The following is an 18,227-nucleotide window of genomic DNA, read 5'->3' on the forward strand; positions in this document are numbered from 1 at the left end:
GGCGGCGCGGCCGCAGCGCGCCTGCGTGCGCGTCCCTTCGCCTCCGCATCGCCTCAGGGAGCTGCGGGCGGGGGGGGGGAGGAGGGGGGGGTCGGTGACCCGGATGGAGGGGGCGCGTCTGCGCATGCGCCACCCCCCCCCCGGCCTGATGGGGTAACGGCTGTTGGGGGGTAACGGTCGTTTTGGGGGGGGGGAGGGGGTAACGGCCGTTGGGGCAGGCGACCCCCCGCCCCCGAGGAGGGCGCTCGCCTCAGGGAGCCGTGCGGGGCTGCCGTGGGGGCCCCTGCTCGTCGCCGGGGTCGCGGCGGCTCCCCTGGAGCCCGCGCACGCAGCCAGCCCCGGCCCCGCCGCCCGCCTCGCCTCGCCTCGCCTCACGGGGCAGCTGCGGCGCGGTTCCCACGGCGGCTTTCGGGAGCGGCCGCGGTCTCGGCCGCAAACGGCGCCGGCCGCTGCGGGAGCTGATGGTGCCTTCGGCGGTTATCGATGGGCTTTTACTGCGGCTCGAGCGAAGGGTTTCCTGGCTTCGCTGTGGAAGTGGATGAGCTCGCAGAGGTGGGAGTTGATCCAAACACTGTAAATCGCTCCAGGAACTTCCTACCGGAGCCCAGCCTGGGCGGCCGAGGCCTTTCGGTGTTTGTAATTAACGGCCTCGAAACACAAGGCGGGATCGTCCTGATGCCATGAACCGGGGGGCGTCAAGGAGGAGCGTGACGAAGTGCCCCAGCAGGACACGGGGGTGACCTTGAAGGCTAAAGCCAGAGGAAAGGGAGCAGCAAGAGCAGAACACAGCGCCGGTGTTTCAGGCCAAGCACAACAATTTTTGCTGCAAAAAGCCCACATGCATTCCTAGATGGCGGCTGAAGTTAATCGTTTTTACTTTGCAATTGGCCTTAGCTAGAAGACACACTCAGGCAGTTACCAGATGGGAACAGCGACAATGTGTGTCCCTCTTCTCTGAGACTAAGTCACAGCTTAATCCAACGATGAGATGATCTGCTTGAACAGTGGTGATCTGAGCTGCGTGACAGTTGAATGCTTGTGTACATTTACATCTAAAATAAGCACAAACCAACATCATACTTGGCTGTATTCCATTTTCCACAAAAATCACATTAAAATGTATCTGCTGAATTTCATGGATACAAATATGTTGTTCATTAGCTTTGTCCTCACTTGTAGAGCAAGAGGACAGCTAAGATTTTGACTTCAGTACAGGAATTTCTGTGGTTTAAATGCTTTCTGCTGAAGTTTAGATATGGAAAAAGGCAGAAAGCAATGCTAAGTTCATTTCCTTTACATGTCTTGTCATTTGTTTGTTCATAGTGCAGACCTTTCCTTAAAAAAAGAAAAAAAAAATTTTTCTGGAAAGGTAAACTCAGTCTTACTTGTGTAGATAAGGGATTCTGCAGTTTAGATGCAGCACAAATTTAGGTAGTAATTGGTTAGTCTTACTTACTTTAGCCTTTTTGGCTGCAATCACATGGTTTACTAATTCCATAGTACCAAGTTCTTCATCCCTGGCCAGTAATATATTCTGCTTTAATATAAGAGCTATCATGAAATCCAACATTTCCATCCATTTCAGCAGATTTTTCAGGAACATTTTAAATACTGTCTATTTTGTAACACCACCTCTTCAGTATCATGCTTCTTTTTGTAACGATCTTGACATCTGGGTTGACTGCCACCTCTTTATATTATCACTTAAGTAAATGCAGTCATCTCTGATATAACACGCTACCCCTTAAATGATACAGGTTAACAAAATATTACCATGTTTACCAGAAACTGTGGAACTTGGTGATGCTGCTTCTGTAAGCATTCAAGAAAGCGCTAGCCTGCATTCTAATATTGTATCCAGGGACTTCTAGGAAGTGCAGCTTTAATGCCAGGGTGGATGAGGCTGCTCTTGGTTTTTTTCCATTTGTGGTTTGGGACCCCAAGAGATACATTTAATTAAGAGTATCCTGAGGGTTATCTTCTGCTTATCCCCCTGGACTAAAACCCATATGGTGAGTGTTAATTAGGTTGGCAAGCATTCGATTAAGCTACATTGCCAGTATTCTAAATTTATGACCGTCTGTATCTCTTAATGGCGTTGTTAGAAAACGCCCTCAAGCTGTCTAGTCTTGCAGTCAAAGACATGATATCCTGTATCTGACGGATGGCATCTCCCACAGCGTAGCATCCCCAGCTTGCATTAAATCTTTGCTGTCTCGGAGAAGCATGCTGTTGTCTCAGGTTCAGTACTGAGTTGGCAAGGATGCAAAAATCGTGAGTTAGGCCACCAATAATGTCATGCTTTTGTTTTTGTGATTTGGCTCATTTTATCTTCTTTAATTCTCCTCTAGGATATACCCAGGCCATATTTTCAAGCTCTCCTCTGAAATAATGAGTGCTAAGATTTTTTTAAAGCTCTGTAAACCAGGATTCTTAAGTAGATTGCATGAGTCCCAAAGCTGACACAAAGTATTTTGAGACTCACAGTAAAAGTGTGAGCATTAGTAATACAGTCCCAACTATCAGTTTTAGCAATTTGCACTTCCTTTACAAATAGGTTATTCAAGAAGGTTTTATTCTTTGCATGCGCATAGTACCTATGCTAGTAAACTAAACTCTGTCTTAACTTCTCTCAAGAAATTTATGGCCAATTATACCTACACTAAGAATATTGAGCACACCAGAATTACATAGGTTTTACCAGAATCTTTTATTAAGTTTCACTTCCAAAGATCTCACCTAAAACACAAATATACTTAAATACACATGCAACATTGCTTATGAAAAATTAAAGTTATCCTTATAGTCCAATACTGTAAAGCTTGATTTATTTACACATCTTAATGTGAACAAAAGAACATTATAGGCAGATCATTTTGTACATTTCAGCCAACATCAGAGCTGTATTCCACAGCATAAAATTACATGTAAATATACATTAAGAATATATTAAGTGCTCTGGTGCATCAAAAAGCCACACAGTGTAGAGGCAACAGATGTCAGTTCACATTTGATAAAGAAACTAGAAGAGAGAATTAAGGAGTTTTTCCACCATTTTAGTAAAGGAGGCAGCAGTCAATTCATTTCTGTGCACATTTTCAGTGCTGGGTTCTGAAAAAGGCTGCATATTTAGAAATCTAAGCATACTCTGCTGTTTACAGTGCCCTGCCTCTCTGGAGAGCAGCCACAGATAAACTATAGTTTTGACATACACATATTAAAATGTGCTTTACACCAACAGATTATTTTTCAGCCTGCAAGAAAGACTAGGATGTGGCATGGGGCTCATTTTTATGTTTGTTTTAACTGTAAGTGTTTGCTGCAGTCCCAGGCATGGCCCTTGTCACCTCAGCCCTAAGAATATTCTGTAAAAAGTACAGATTTGAGGCTACAAATAGTTTCCTGGTTTATGGCTTGCAAGCTCTTCACCAGAAGGGATGCAAGGAGTTTATTTCAATACTGAGCTATACCCTCCCTATGTTAGAGAGACCGGAGAAGTCCTACGCTCAGTTTAAACAGATGTTTATCTTCTAGATGCCCCAATTTATGCCTTCTTAGCAACAGAGATGGTTGCTGTAAAACTGAAAAGCAAAATAGAAAAAGAAAGCCCGAAGGGCGAAAAAAAAAAAAGTCTCATGGAGGAGAGGAAGCTTGGGAAAAAGAGCAAGGAGAGAGCACATAAAATGCACAACACATTTTTAAATTCAAGTATTGAACATAGCTGGCAGTCCTACTACCGTGCTTAACACGGCTAACACAAAGATGGCAAAGAAGCAACCCTTACAACATCAGTGCATTGAGTTTAGGCCTACAGGCTAAGAAACACCCCAAGCTGTATTGACCTGGCACAGTTGAGTAATCTAAAATATTGTGATTTGTGTGTTGTAGAAACAGACATCATCCCCTAGGGAACCCTTTGTCAGAAGATTGCCAAAAGCAAGTCTCACTGAATGTAAAGGTAACTGTCACTAGCAAGCAGAAATATTTAAACGCATAAGAGTGACTGGGTAAATAAAGCAGGACTATGGAAGTCTTTGGAGCAAAACTCCTGCCTCTAGAGTCTTTGAAAAAAGAGGGCTAAAATAGCACAAAAATATACAAGTTCAGGTTACAGCTGGAGGAAAAATTCACCCAGAGCAGAAGACTGTCCCATGTGCTGCCAACCGAGGGCTCCCTGGCAGAGAGGACACGTCGGGCCAGCAGCCAGTCAGCGCTGAGGCTGCAGGGCCATGCAAAGCCCAGGCAGCTTGCTGCAATAACTCCCGAATTGGACCAGAGAGCAGTCCCCAGACGAGAGGTACAAGTGGAGGCTCAGCATCAGAGTAGCTCTCTCCCTCTGGCAGAGGGGTCTGTCTGTCCTAATCACAGGACTATCTTTATTCCTAGAATCATGAGACAAGAACCTCACCAACTATTTACTGGCCATGGAGTCTGCACACCGCTCAACCTCAGTTTTTAAGTAGAGCTAGGAAGCCCCAAGAATTGGGAAAACTATATTCAGTAACACATAGGATCATCTTAATAATAGGAGTCAATTCCATAACATTCAGGCCCTTTAGATCAACTATTTTATAACGTGGCAACCTCTGTAGTAATTAAAGAGAGAATATTACCATGTGAAAAGTGAAGTTTGTAGGTATGCATGGCAAAGCACAGCTTGTTTTAAAAGAATATATTTCCGTGGTTTCAGAACTACTAGGTCAAAACAGCTACTGCCTCATTGATTAAAACGGAAGAGATAAGAAAAGCCAGCATTCTTGTACCCTTCTCATTCAGCCTACCCTGTACTACTTTGTTTTGTATCATTAATGAACAAAAGCCACACATAAATTCACAAAAAATTGATTACCAAGGATACAGAGCCAAAGGTAGTAAATCAGTGTCATTGCAAGTCCAAGAAGATTAATGTACTGGCAATATTAGCCCATTAACATTGTTATCTTACTTGAACACAGAAAGTATTGTGGGCAAAAGAAAAGCAGATATTTCTTGAGGTTTCATAAGCCATAGTGTACAGGATGCCACTGATAAGATCTGAATTGTCAGACATGCCAAGCTGGTGAAGAAACTTCACGCAGAGGTACACACGCAGACACCAGGCATCCACGCGTTGCAGAGGGAGGTTACATATTTTTCTAAGCTACACAAAAATGTCAAAGTAGTCTCAAGTATTTCCAGATTAAATTAGTATTCATAGCTGGCAAGGCAAACATATGCAAAAGAACAGTTCTGTTGTCATGTACAATAGCAGGAATCTGGAATAACTATGTACAAGTCAATGGAGTTCTCGGGAATTTTTGGTAGTGGGAGCAGAATCTGGCCATGAGTCAATTCAAAAGAAAAGCAGAAAGCCACAGTTGCAAGTCCAAGACCCTCCTGAAACCACTGGTGTCAGTGACCACTTAAAATGTGCAGAACATAAGTGATACTCATTTCAAATAAGTTTTCTAAATGCATGCAGACACTGCTACGCATAGTCCAGGACACACCAATTAAATGTAGAATTCTGCTTCCCAGCAAAACAACTGTCTTTAAAAAAGATGATGGTATCAAAGTGCAACTGCCTAGAAAGCAGGTATAACTTGCATACACCAGTAAACATTGTACTTTGTCCCTTTCACTGGACAAGTTTCCCCTTGCATCTATTCTCCCTTCCTATCAGCTGCTGGCCATCTCTTGGAAACTGGAGAGATAAATATCGCAAGTACACAATGCTTCATTATTGTTACAGTTCTCATTGAGTGCTGGACTGTGCAAGCTTGTTTTTTTCCTTCTTGGGTCATTCACAATATTAGGCCAGTATCTTTTTTTGCTTTTGATGAAAAAATAGGTAGGGAACCCCTACCTACAAGATCAAGGCTAAGCTTTTTTAGATTACCAAAGGATTGTGGACATCTCTAAGCATCTAAGACCACTAAACAAAGTTAGAAATCCTTCCCGACCTAGAGAAAATAAGATGATAGAGAATTTGGACCTCTCAAGAACTACAGAAACTCCCATCAGATATACTGGTCACACTACTATTCTCATTTCGTCTTGTTTTTTTACTTTACAGTGTTCCTTTTGCACCATTTGATCCAACCTGAAGCTCCCACTATGAAAACTGGCAAAGATAATCTTTGTCCTAAACTGCCATATAATCCAATGGTTCTATAAAAACAATTCACATACTCAGTGCATATGTTCAACGCTAGTCAGAGAACAGTTATACAGGAAATGCCAAAGACTTACGCTTTGAAGGAATAAAGTAGCTTGCTTATTCTAACTGATTATGCCACTCTGAAGACACAGTAAGTCCCGGTATTCTTGCTTGCAAACAGTGCCATTTTATTGCCACGTTAAGGTAGTTTGGTGGTTATGTCAGAGACATGAGGATTTACAACTTTTTCAGAAATCCTTCACGGTCTATATATGAAAGATTAAATCCTGCCTTTCTCTCACTGTGGGCAGCTCCTGAAAATTTCAGTTTGGAGGTAAACCCATTCCCAGCAAGGCTATAAATTGCGAGTCACTTCTCTTCTCATGGCTCTGCCTTTCCACAACACCTGCTATCTCATCGGTTTCATACAGTCACAATACTGCACTCACCATTTCACGCTCCCAGATAGCAGCCTTCAAAGGAGAACTGTGATTTACTTCTTGCTACAACAAATGCTTTCAACTTCACAACTATAGAGAGCTGTTTATTAAAATAATCATCCTTGAAAGTTGAGACAAGCTTTAAACTATATCAAGGTTAGCTTTACACTTGCTTATATTTTAAACTGAGAGAGGTAAATAAATAAGGGTCATATTTCTGACGATGCAAATCAGTTCCTTAAAGGTCACTCACTCCTTTTTGCTGTGTTCCAGCACTCTGTAGGGTGGAGCAGAAACTCCTTTGTAGCCATGTTGCTCCTGCACTATCGGCAATGTAGCTGGAGTATAAATTTCCGGCATGTTGTCATTGTTCTCTAGGGCACCGTAGGAAAAAGAAGCTTTGAGGTCAGGCTGAACTGCAATTCCTTTATCGTGCATGTTCTGCATGCCTGAAAAGAGCAAAGACAGAGATTAAATGGTTAGGAACAAAAGTGCATTCTTCCTGCGCTCTGTTAAATCAGCAAATTATATAGTCTCAGGGTTAGTGATATGTGGCTCATCAGTTCCTTGAGTGTTAAATGAAAGACATAGCGTTTTTCTGCTTAGCAGTAAAGCAACTAATAGAGAAATAAGCTTCTAGTGAATGAGGGATGGCAGTCAGTTATTTATCAAATGCTGCATATCTTTTATATTGCTCCCCAGAAAGATAGTACAGCTGTATTTCCCCAAATAAATTTCTTCTCCTTCTGGCCTCTATCCCTTGCAGTGTACCTCTGTCCTCCCCAGTTGGTAAATCTTCCTGCTCGAGTTGGACCAAGCCCAGTCCCAAGCAAATGCTCAAAACCTGCTCATCTCCATCGCCTCCCCAGATAGAAGACAACTGGACAAGGCTCTTCTGTTAAAACCTACCACTCCCCCTGGCGTCACAGGACCCAGAATAAGTGACATCCAAGTGGCATATTATCCCTTCTCTGCTTCATGCAGAACATGCATATACCATCACCAGGTGCAAACAGCAAGCAAGAACATGAGAAGGAAAAAACAAAAAACAACATAGCTGCTTGATGAATCAGGATACAGAAGAGAGATTAAAGCATGAGTTTTCAGTCTGAAACCCAACAATTAAAAAAGACAAGGTGATAAAGCACTGGATTTTTACTGTTACCTGGCATAGCATCCATTGATATGTAAGGTTCAAAGGGTACAGATTTCTTCCTGTTTCTTGTGATTAGGAAGACACCTAGAAATGCTATGAGGCACCTGAGAGAAGACAAACTCTGATAAGGTGAATGTGAAAAGGGAGAAGAGCCAGTGTTGCATGTTGCTTTTTCTAAGTGCCTATCATGTAACACCACAAAATTCAGAACTGAAAGAGACAGAACTGTGGAGTTAAAATTACGGGGAACTATTTCAGCTGAATAACCCTCTTCAACAGTACTGAAGTCCACTTAGCAACTAGCAGTCAGAACAACTCTACCTATCAAAAGGCAGTGAAAAGTTTTCATGTTAATTATTTGATCTTGACTAACTAAAGGAGAAAGGAAGCATATCAAAATTTGATTTGCTGTAATGAAATTCCAGGATTTAACAGTCTGAACTTTGAGGGATTTCCCATAGGTAAATATACTGACAATTGTCAATTTTGATTTTTACAGTACATTGACAGAGAAAGGTAAGGTTCATAACATTAAGCTCCCAATTGTTTTTTCTGTATTAATTTGAAATATATTTCAGCATGTTCCCTGCTTATGGAGAGTTAATCATATCAAGACACTGTGCTAGGACTACATGCTGAGTTACCCAGTAAATGTTTTGCTGATCATATCTGTATTGTGTGAATGCTCATGCTGTAAGAAACAGAACTCCTTAAGTCCTGTCATAATTCAGTGAAGGCTCAGTGCAAAACCTGAAATGAATTCCCTAGGATGACTTTTCTTTTGGTTATTCAAAAATTCTTCTAGTTTCAAGAGCAGGAGAGCTTAAGAACCTTCCAGTTCATCTTGAAGGGAAAAAAATACTGGGAGAAAAAAAAGCTCCATATGCCTCAACATGCAAACTGATCTCCAGTTACAGTCAGGAAGAGATTTCCTGTGTGGTACGAGTGTCATACAGTTATGTGTGACCCAGTGTTATGCAATTCCTCTAGAGCATCCAGTATCATTCAGACAAGATACTGGAATCTGTGGGCCACTGTCTGTTCTAATAGAGAAAGTGCATTCAGATTGTCCTCCCCTCCAAGACAGAGAGTGCAGGAAACAAAATATATACATTTCTTCAGGTTTAGCCATATAAAGAAATACTTTTCAGGTTTTAATCAAAGAAATTTTTTAAACACTTACCCAAGTGCAAACATACATATATGGAGAACATCTTCACCAGTGAAGTCCAAGTAGAAAGTTGCTCCTTGAAATAGAAATAATTCATGACATCTCTCTTCCCAGCTTACATGAGCAATTAGAGCTAAACCTCCAGCACTGATCAGTCCAGGTAACAAATCATGTAAGATTTCTATTTTTATAGTCAGGCACCTTTGTTCTTTGAAAGGTCTTAAAATAGAAAAAGGTGACCCAACTTCTTCTTTAACAGATACTGTTTATTGACAACAGAACTATTGCAGGTCACTACTAATCGACCAGGGCCAGAATCTCACCATTCAGCAGTGGTTACCATACATATAAACACAGGAGACCATATTTCCAAAGTCTGAATAACAAACCAAACAGAACCTAATTGCAACAGGATACAAGTTCTTGACCCCAATCCAGTACATACAGGTCATCCTATAGGACGACAAATGTCCTCAGCGTTTTGGATGTCAGCAGGACAAGAAGCCTAGTCCACAGATCGTGGCTGCTACTCTTTACATTTCTAATTGAAGTAAAGTAAATAAACTGACAAATCTGAGAGCAGCATATGGCTGGGAACATGACAGGAGATAAACATTAGTCAAAGAGAGGGCTACAGACTCTCAGGACATTGAGGAAGAGGGTTAAAGGCAATGTGTAATTTAAGGGGGGAGCTATTGCCCTTATATACCTAGAAGGGCATTACTATTTACACAGACAGTATCCATCTTTGTCTAGCAGATGCACTTTTTCCCAGCATATTCTTTTTTGGTTTTGCTCACATGCCTTCCTAACTGACAAGAACAAAACATAAAAAAGCCACTCATCAGGTTTGAAGCCTAAGGGGGTTCAAAGTGCTCGTCTTTGTGCATACAAACAGAACTTCCTTATGTGGGCAAGGGCTGAAACTGGAGTAATCTGTTCAGACAGAAAAGTGCGTATAAAGCCAAGAGCAGTTGCATCTTAGATACAATGCTAACAAGACTATCAGGAAAAGAATTGTAACACTTGTACAGAGGAAGCAAATACATTTATACACATTGCATCAGACACATTTTAACAAGACCTGAATAAAAATACACAAGGTGAAATTTCAGCTGTGTATCCGAGTTGCATGTCTAACAGAGCACACATTACCCTCTTCTTTTTCTATACACTAGTGTGGCATGAGCAATACAGTTTCAAACGTAAGCATCCATGGACAACAAAATGACAGATCTTAAGAGAAAGTTTTAACACAGTCTAATAGGATAATTCACACTTTGGAAAAGAAAAAAGAAATAAAGCCAGCTGCAGAAGAGAGATGACAAGAAAATGCAAGTCATTGTCTTGCTGAGTATTCACCTTCCTAAACTGTAAGTGAGGACTATTCTCCAAAATCTTTTCCCCTTCCTTTAAAAGGGGCCAACACACTCTCAATGCATTTGTGCACTGTTACCTGCTGTGATTGCTACTGTTGTGGACAGGATATAGCCGATGCTGGCAATCTGAGATGAGTCATACAGCTGGGAGGCTTGAGACAGAAATCTGCAATACAATGACAGATGACATGGGTTGATTTGGGAGGAGTACTCAAATTGTATAGTAGTTATCGTGGGCTGGTATAGTACTCCTTTTTGGAGGCACATTTCAAAAGAATGATGCTACATAATTTTAAGAAACTTTATTCTCTTTCTTGCTAAACCTGCAGCACCATCACTTGGAATTAATAAAAACGAGAGAAGAGACAACTTTATTGCTGTACTTGCTAAAGGCAGAAATTATTGCCATTGACCACAGGGCCAAAACGTCACCAAGATTTTAAATAACTTCTTATCTCTGTTGCTACTGACATTTTACATTATTACAACAACAGAGGAAAAAAAATGAAGCATCATCAATAATACCGACACCACTTTGGTTTTGGCCAGTGCAAAGATACCATATTTGATCTCTCACCATTTCATTTGTACCATTGTTTTGCAAATACTTGAATTGTGTATAAATTTGGGATGTAAACTACTTCGCAGTATCACTACGTGGACTAGCAGAGAAGAACACTGTCCCAGGCTCCTGTGGCCAGGATTTGAGGACAGGTCACAGAAAAGAATGGCTAACTCCTCTCACTAAAATTTGCTCAGCATCCTCCAAATGAGTAACAAGCAGTCCTTTGATTACTGATCCACGGAAACCAGCACAGTTATAGACAAGAAGAGAGTGAACATGTCTTACGTTGCCTGAAAGATCGCTGTAGCAATCATGCACACCAACATGATATAAAATATAGGGTAGTCGAGTTGGAGGTTTCCTTGTATTGAGACAACAATCATGCCTGCCACAGCCTTCACGGTCACAACAGTCATGGAACCTGTGAATATTTACCAAGACTCAGCTGAAGCACTGATACATGTGCTCAATGGGACAGAAACACTGCACATGTGCTCTATACATGACAGACAGCTGCAAACAAAACCAAAAGCTACAGGCACTTGAACCCTTCTTTTGCCAGGTCAAATGGGTTAGCAAACTGCTAACTTTATTCCCAACTCTGCAAATTTTAATTCCAACAACTTTAGTAAAGTGATCTTCAGTATATCGCTTAACCTTTAACCTTAACCACAATTCTCCTGTTCATAGGATTGGGAGTATTTACCAGTTTTCTTGAATGTTTAAGTAGTGCTGTACAATCAAGTGATGGGAGAATATAACAATTTTCATTTCTGGTGACATATTGGCTCTATTAGTAGAGCTAAAGAAGTTTTCAAAACAAGAATTAGAAAGAGCTAATTTCCTTTCCAGTTCCTGTAAGCACAAGTCTAGGCCATTCAAAATTAAGGTAGTTGCTTTGTCTAAGATTCACCTAGCCTTTGAAGCATACAGTTACCGAAATCCAGCCTCCCACAGCTCATTAAAAGACAGACACTGCAGTGATGGAGGATGTATAAATAGCAAAGCTTGAGGACTGTGACATAGATGCTCCAGCACGTCACAACTGCATCACCGCCTTGCCATTATTCAGCCTGTTTTAAAGTTTAATTGACCCACCTGTTTCCTAAGAAAACAGATTAATGTGAAGAAAGATACAAGTGAAATTCGGGCATATCCAGAGTCACTGATAGGATCCCACTGTAGGCTATGGGAACCTCAGGAGCATCATTTTAGCCTATGCCCAGAGCCTCTCCCAGTTTAAACGGGGACATACTGGCATGGCAGAGCGTTTGTTATTTCTTTGATCACACGGCAGATCTTCATCAGAGCCAAAAAGACCCTGAAGTCAAATCCTTTCTTTCATCCACTGAATCTGCCCTTCTTCTCCATTGAAAAGATATACCATGCTTTGCATGCATACATTAAAATTAGGAACACTAATAAGTAACTTGCACTTCCTGCATTTTAGAGGTTATATGTCCTTATGGGAAATAATCTTCATAGAGCAAAGATCATTTGCAAAGATCCTAAATACCACCACAAGATATGGGCTTTATCTACTTTGTAGTAGCATTTCTAAAGTAGATTGGTGCATTTTATGACATTAGTTAGGTCAATAAAGTTCCCTATAAACGCTTTAGTTCACTGTAGTTTACTGTTATAATCCAAGGCTGGAATATCTTACAGGTCTGTATCAACTTACCCAGCAAAGCTACCAGGAGAAGAATAACTACAATGTAGTTTGCATTTTTCTCCTTGTAAAAATATAGCAGCAGGCAGAATATGATGATCTCCACAAGCTACAAAAAAAAAAAAAAAAAAAAGAGTATATTAGAAAGCGAGGGGCAGGGTGCTTGTGAGATGATGGGGTGGCAGTAAATGGGACTCTGAGCTAGTCAAATACTAGGACAAATCAAAGGAAAATCAGGAGCCCACAAAATTATAGATCAAATTTAGCATGATCTCAGATTCTAATTAGATGAGATATTTAATAACTTCTTGGAGAACAGAAGCATGGGACACTTTTGAGATTATGTTCATGGTAAAGAAGCAGATCAAATAATCCTGACTGAATATTCACATTATCGATCTCAGCCTGCTTTCCCCAATGAGGTTCTTTTCATGGTCCTTGCAGCGTGCATCATATTTAATAGCCAAGCCTATCTCCTTTAAAAAAAAACAACAACAACAAAACGACTTCACATTATTTTCAGTGGGAGCTGAATGGCTCCTGAGAAAGTTACTCTAAAAAAAAAAAAAAAAGCCCAGATGTGAGCATGGTATTTGGGTACATCTGGAACAGCTGCTCTCTGCTGCCATTAATCTATTGCCACAGGCTGTGACTGGCAGGTCAAGGAGAGAGCAGACTTTTTTAAAACCTTTCAGTTAAACATATTTAAATCCTAACAGAATAACTCTGAGAAAGAATGTAAGCGTTTCAAATTGTGCGTGCAGATATCCACATGCACTGCAGAACAGACAGGGGCAAAAGCTGGCATAGGTTCATTAATAAGTACAAGAAATACAGCTAGCAACCATAAAGAAAAAGAATGCTTGAAATGCAACTCCCAATCAGGCAGGTAGCAGAAAACAACTATCCCCCGGTTTATGGGCCATCTTACCATATACAACAGAAATGGCCAGCTCACTAAATGCCTAGTGATATTCTCTCCTGTCATCTTCTCATGACTATTAGGTCCAAATGTTATCAGCAGATAAGTTCCAACAATTGCCAAACCACAGCCTACAAAGGACAAAACATAGCGCCCTTCGGCAACCAAAGGACAAAAAAAGAGAGGACAAGGTTAGTGGGTTAGTACAGATTCATGGAGTTAATATCGCACATGCACAATGTGCATTAATGACATCATGCGGATTCCTGTGAATGACTCATTCCTCCGCCCTTCATGCCCCACTTTCAAAATATTAGAACCGAAAACCCCCCAGGCAACATATCTGCTGTGAGTTGAGAAAAAGAGCTCATACCAGGTAGCATCTGTTAAACAAATAGGAGCTACGAGATCTACATCTGGAGCTTACCCTGCCTGGCACTGCCTACAGACCATTTTCCAGGAAATGGAAGAATGAATGTCCCAGTTCTGCAGACACTGGCACATACATGAAATTCAGCTGATTCAGTTGTGCCTAAGCTACTGCAGAGTCAAGGCCCAAGGCTATAGCTTCAGCCTGGAGAACCATGATTTTTAGATCCTGCTAACAAAAACCATTTCCACGTGTTTCTAAAAACAGTGATATAACAAGGTGAGATTCTGCAGATTTGGCACAAGCCAGAAAAACAAGAAAATCCATTTTTAACAAACAGTGGATGGAATGACACATTTCTCTGAAAAGGCATTATAGCTAGTGGAGATCTTGCCATCCCTCTAATTATGATTCTTAAGAGGCCAAGCTGTGTGCAGGATGGCTTGTAAACAGAGAGGAAAAATAAAAAAAGAACTGTGTAACTTACTTAGAAAATCCTTGGGCTTCCATTTTTCTTTAATAAATATAATTCCTATGATTGCACTAGCTATAAAAATAAAAGAAGAGTGAGAAAAACAGGATGAGTTATATACTGGCCCAATTATCAGCAGTTCTGCATTGAAATGTATGCAGCCTTGCACGACAAGCATCTGTCTCCACCTTACCTATAACAGACACTGCACTGAGTGGCACAATCAGTGAAAGAGGAGCAAAGGCATAAGAGGAAAACACTCCCAGCTCTCCCAGCACAAGCAGAAACAGTCCGCACCACCATGTCTTGGTTCTGAAGTAGGCTCGGGGGTCTTTGGAACCTGCCAGCCGGATGTGGCTGTATTTCTAGAAAGGAAAACACAGGCACAGAAGATTTGGCGTGCTTGATACTTTTTAAATGCAGAATGCTCAAGGCAGGATCAATATTTGTTTCATGACACTTACCTGGAGGTTGAGTGCAATACTGATAACAAGATGTCCAAAAATAGCCAGTAATGCACCAATCAAGTTCTCCTGTAAAAACAAAGCAAATATACAGATATTAAATTTACCCACTGGACCCTGAAGGAGGTAGGGGGTTTTACGCAACCGGGAGAACAGACTTTTAAAACAGCTCCTGGATCACCTGTCAATAAAATCCCTGTTATCTTCCACCCTTTCTATGCGATCTAGGGCAATTCAGCTGAGTTCCGTGTGCCTCTGTTCCAAAACTTTGAAACTCAGGTGAAAAACAACCCTCCCTTAACTGACAATTCTTATGAAAGACTTAAATTAGCATACATATATTTGCATTCTTTGCAGTTACTCAGAAGGAAAGAAGACAACACTACACATAACAGTCTGTCCAGGCACTCTTCCGTTTGAAAATCTGTTTTCATAGGGATATTTGTTATGACTTTAAAGTTTCAAGTTCATATCAGTGGGAAAAAAAAGCTCTTTCTCAGGCTATAAGAAAGTAAGACTCATCCAAGCAGCTTCAGTCAAAAACACGCGAGATATTTTCCCATAACAGACAGTAAAGTTGGTAGAAAAATGTTGCAGTGAGATCACAGACACAGCCAGAGAAACTCAGCACTGTTGGCTGGTTAATCAGCTGGGCTACAGCTTAGAAGGTATGGAGAGAGCAGTGCCTCTGCTGAAAAGCTCCTTCGTGCAGCACAGATTTGGGGTTGCCGTCTGGACAGTTTGCAAGCCTGGAAGATGCTCCCACCAGTCTGGTCAATTGCTATACTGCACCTAGGACTGTGTTCTCAGCAAAGTACTTTTTCTGGTGAAAAAAAAAAAAAAAAAAAAAGACTTTCTTGCTGGGATTTTCAGAGCACCTTCAGAAACAGGGACTCAGAGAAAATTCAGTTGGGAACAGCTCCATTTCCAGGTGGAGAACAAGGAGGAACTACAGCACTGGGGTCTGTTCCTACCTTGGCTGCAGGCTCTGTGCATGACCATGGGTAGAGCCACTTGAAGATCAGAACACCTCAATTACTGATGTGGGAGTTAGGCTGAAAAGGCACTGAGCAGAGTTTATTGCATCTAACCACCTTCAGACATCCACCTGACCTTTTAACTGCTGGTAATTCTTTCTCCACTTTGTCTAAGACACAGGATTTCTTTCTTTCGCTCACTGCTTATATTCACAGTGTGTAATACACTGGGGCCTCCAGGCACAGCTAAACACAAAGATAGTGCACTTTCCACAAAAACTAAGCAAAATACATCACATTATAAGCTTACTTGAATAGATAAGGCCTTCTAGGGGTACACTGGGGTAGAAATCTGACCTTGTAAGAAAAGGAGTCTGTATGTGGCTGCACAGAAACCGCTGCTGTGGCCAGTGGAAGCTGCTGAAGTTGCAGAATTGGACCATTGCCTCCTTCCATTTTGGTTTATTGGAGTGTTTGCTTTTCAGCCTCTTCGACACTGGAACTGATCTTTAAAGAGGAGACTCGGACTCTGGTGGAACCACTTCATCTGTAGCTTTGTACCACTTCTTCCCTTCCATCCTGTTTTGCTTAGACAAAGGACAATTAGTTCAGTGAAGCACAAGAAACCTCTCTGTAGGCTATCTGCTGCTTTTCTTCTGCCACCGCACTAAGCTGAGATGGGACAGGTCCCCCAGGCAGAGGTGTAGATCAGCCAAAATTCCCAGCAAGTTAGTGGGGCAGCAAGGTTATATTCCTCCAAGATGACACTAGGAAAGATTAAAAAGGAGAATCAGGTCAAATGAACTCCATGGTACAACACCTGCAATGAAATCCTGGTGAAGAACAGACCACAAATCTTACACTCCCACAGAAAATTCTCTGCTATCAAACTAATACCTGCACATATCATCAGAGAAAGCAGAGTTTAAATGGCTTCTCAGAATGTCTCAAACACCAAAACTCACACAGTACTTGGTTTACATAAGCTCACAAACCAGGTGAAGGCCCTGAAGGTGACTTATATTTGGCTGGTATTTAATATCAGGCCTTTCCATTTGGGAAGCTCTGATCAAAAAGCCTCTGAAGTCCTCCAAGCCCTGCTTTTCTTTTCCCTACTGCCTGCTGACCTCTGTTGTTTGTTCAGGACACAGCATTACATCAGTCACGCCATTCCCATGTGCGGAGGTGACAGCACTCCTATTCACGTAAATAGAGGTCATTTTAGTTTAATTGCTGGGAGCGGAGTTAGGAGGCTAAATTCCTTGGAGACAGACTCATTGCAGGTGTCTGGAAAGCACATCACAACAAAGCTGTCTGAGATCCCTGCGCACCATGATGGCTCCTTTCCCCAAAGACCTCAGGGAACCTCAGCAACCCTGAGGAAAAGATGATGGCGGAAAAAACCCTTTGTACGGAGAGGGACACTGGGGTATGGACACCTCAGGGTGCCATCCTCACAGGCGACGGGTCCCTCTTGCTCTGCCAAAACACTACCCAAAACAGCGCGGGCTCAGCGTCCCTTAGTCTCAGACCCTGGGCACTTCGCCCACGCTCACACCTTGAGGTGGCAGGACCCGTCCCACTCGCAGGCGGCGAATTGCAAGCTCTCTGGGCTAACTTGGGCTGGCGAGGGGTTATGTGAACACACAGGCTGCCCAAGCGTGTCCAGCACCACCGGCATGGCGGGGAGCAGGGGCAGCAGGGCGGCCGAGCTGCGGGGGGGGGGGGGCAAAAGCACCCTGTCCTGAGGGGGCAAAACCACCCCCTGCCCTGCACGGCAGGGCCCGACCGAGGGCCACGGGTGCCCCCAGGACACGCTCCCCGGGCCAGGCCGCCCTGCGCAGCCCCGCACCCGCGGCCGGGCCCCGGGGGGGGACCGTTTCCGACTAAAGCCCTCACGAAAAGCGGCAGGAGAGCCCCAAAGCCAGGCGCCGAGGAGCGGTGCCCCCCCCCCCCCCCCCGCACTCACCTGCTCCCGCCGGGCGGCCCCCCGCGGCTTCGCCCTCGACTTCGGCCCCTGCCCGGCCCCGCCGACTTGCCGCCGGCCCTGTCAGCCCGGGGCCGGGCCGCCGCTGGCTGCCAGGCGGGGGTCGGGTCGGGTCGGGCCGGGCCGGGCCCAGCCTATGGGCCGGGCCGGGCGGCTCGGCGGAGGCGCAGGGCCGTGACGAGGCGGGCGGCAGGGCGGGAAGGAGCCGCGGTTCCGGCTCGCTGCTGGGTGGCCTCTAGCGGCGGCAGCGCCCTGCGCGGGGAGAACCCCCCAGTTATCCACGGCTTGGCCCTGGCCCTGGCCCTGGCCCCGGCCCCGGCCCCGGCCCCGCGCTTGGCGGCCCCGGGGGGCGTGAGGCGGCGCTGGAAAGGTGCTTCCCCCCCCACCCCGAGAGCCACCTTAAGGCGCCTGCGCAGTCGAGGATGCACCGAGCCACCTTAAGCAACAGCGCAGGCTTAGCCGAGCGCGCACGCCGACTCTGAAAGCCCGCCTGTGATTGGGCGTGCGCCGCAG

General features: G+C 43.5%; 1 protein-coding gene across 1 annotated transcript; it reads right to left on the reverse strand.

Annotated features, from left to right (window-relative positions):
• Positions 1–151: 151 nt before the first annotated feature.
• Positions 152–17,747, reverse strand: NIPAL3 (NIPA like domain containing 3). The gene is made up of 13 exons (XM_067311418.1): positions 17,697–17,747; positions 16,085–16,494; positions 14,751–14,819; positions 14,480–14,651; positions 14,302–14,361; positions 13,454–13,599; positions 12,535–12,631; positions 11,136–11,271; positions 10,363–10,451; positions 8,919–8,982; positions 7,745–7,839; positions 6,833–7,028; positions 152–1,052 (listed from the first exon to the last, which is right to left on the reverse strand). The coding sequence occupies exons 2-13, from the start codon at positions 16,181–16,183 to the stop codon at positions 908–910; spliced, it is 1,368 nt and encodes a 455-aa protein (XP_067167519.1). The 5' UTR covers positions 16,184–16,494; positions 17,697–17,747; the 3' UTR covers positions 152–907.
• Positions 17,748–18,227: the final 480 nt, after the last annotated feature.

This window comes from Apteryx mantelli, chromosome 27 (genome assembly GCF_036417845.1).
Source record: "Apteryx mantelli isolate bAptMan1 chromosome 27, bAptMan1.hap1, whole genome shotgun sequence".
NCBI lineage: Eukaryota > Metazoa > Chordata > Aves > Apterygiformes > Apterygidae > Apteryx > Apteryx mantelli.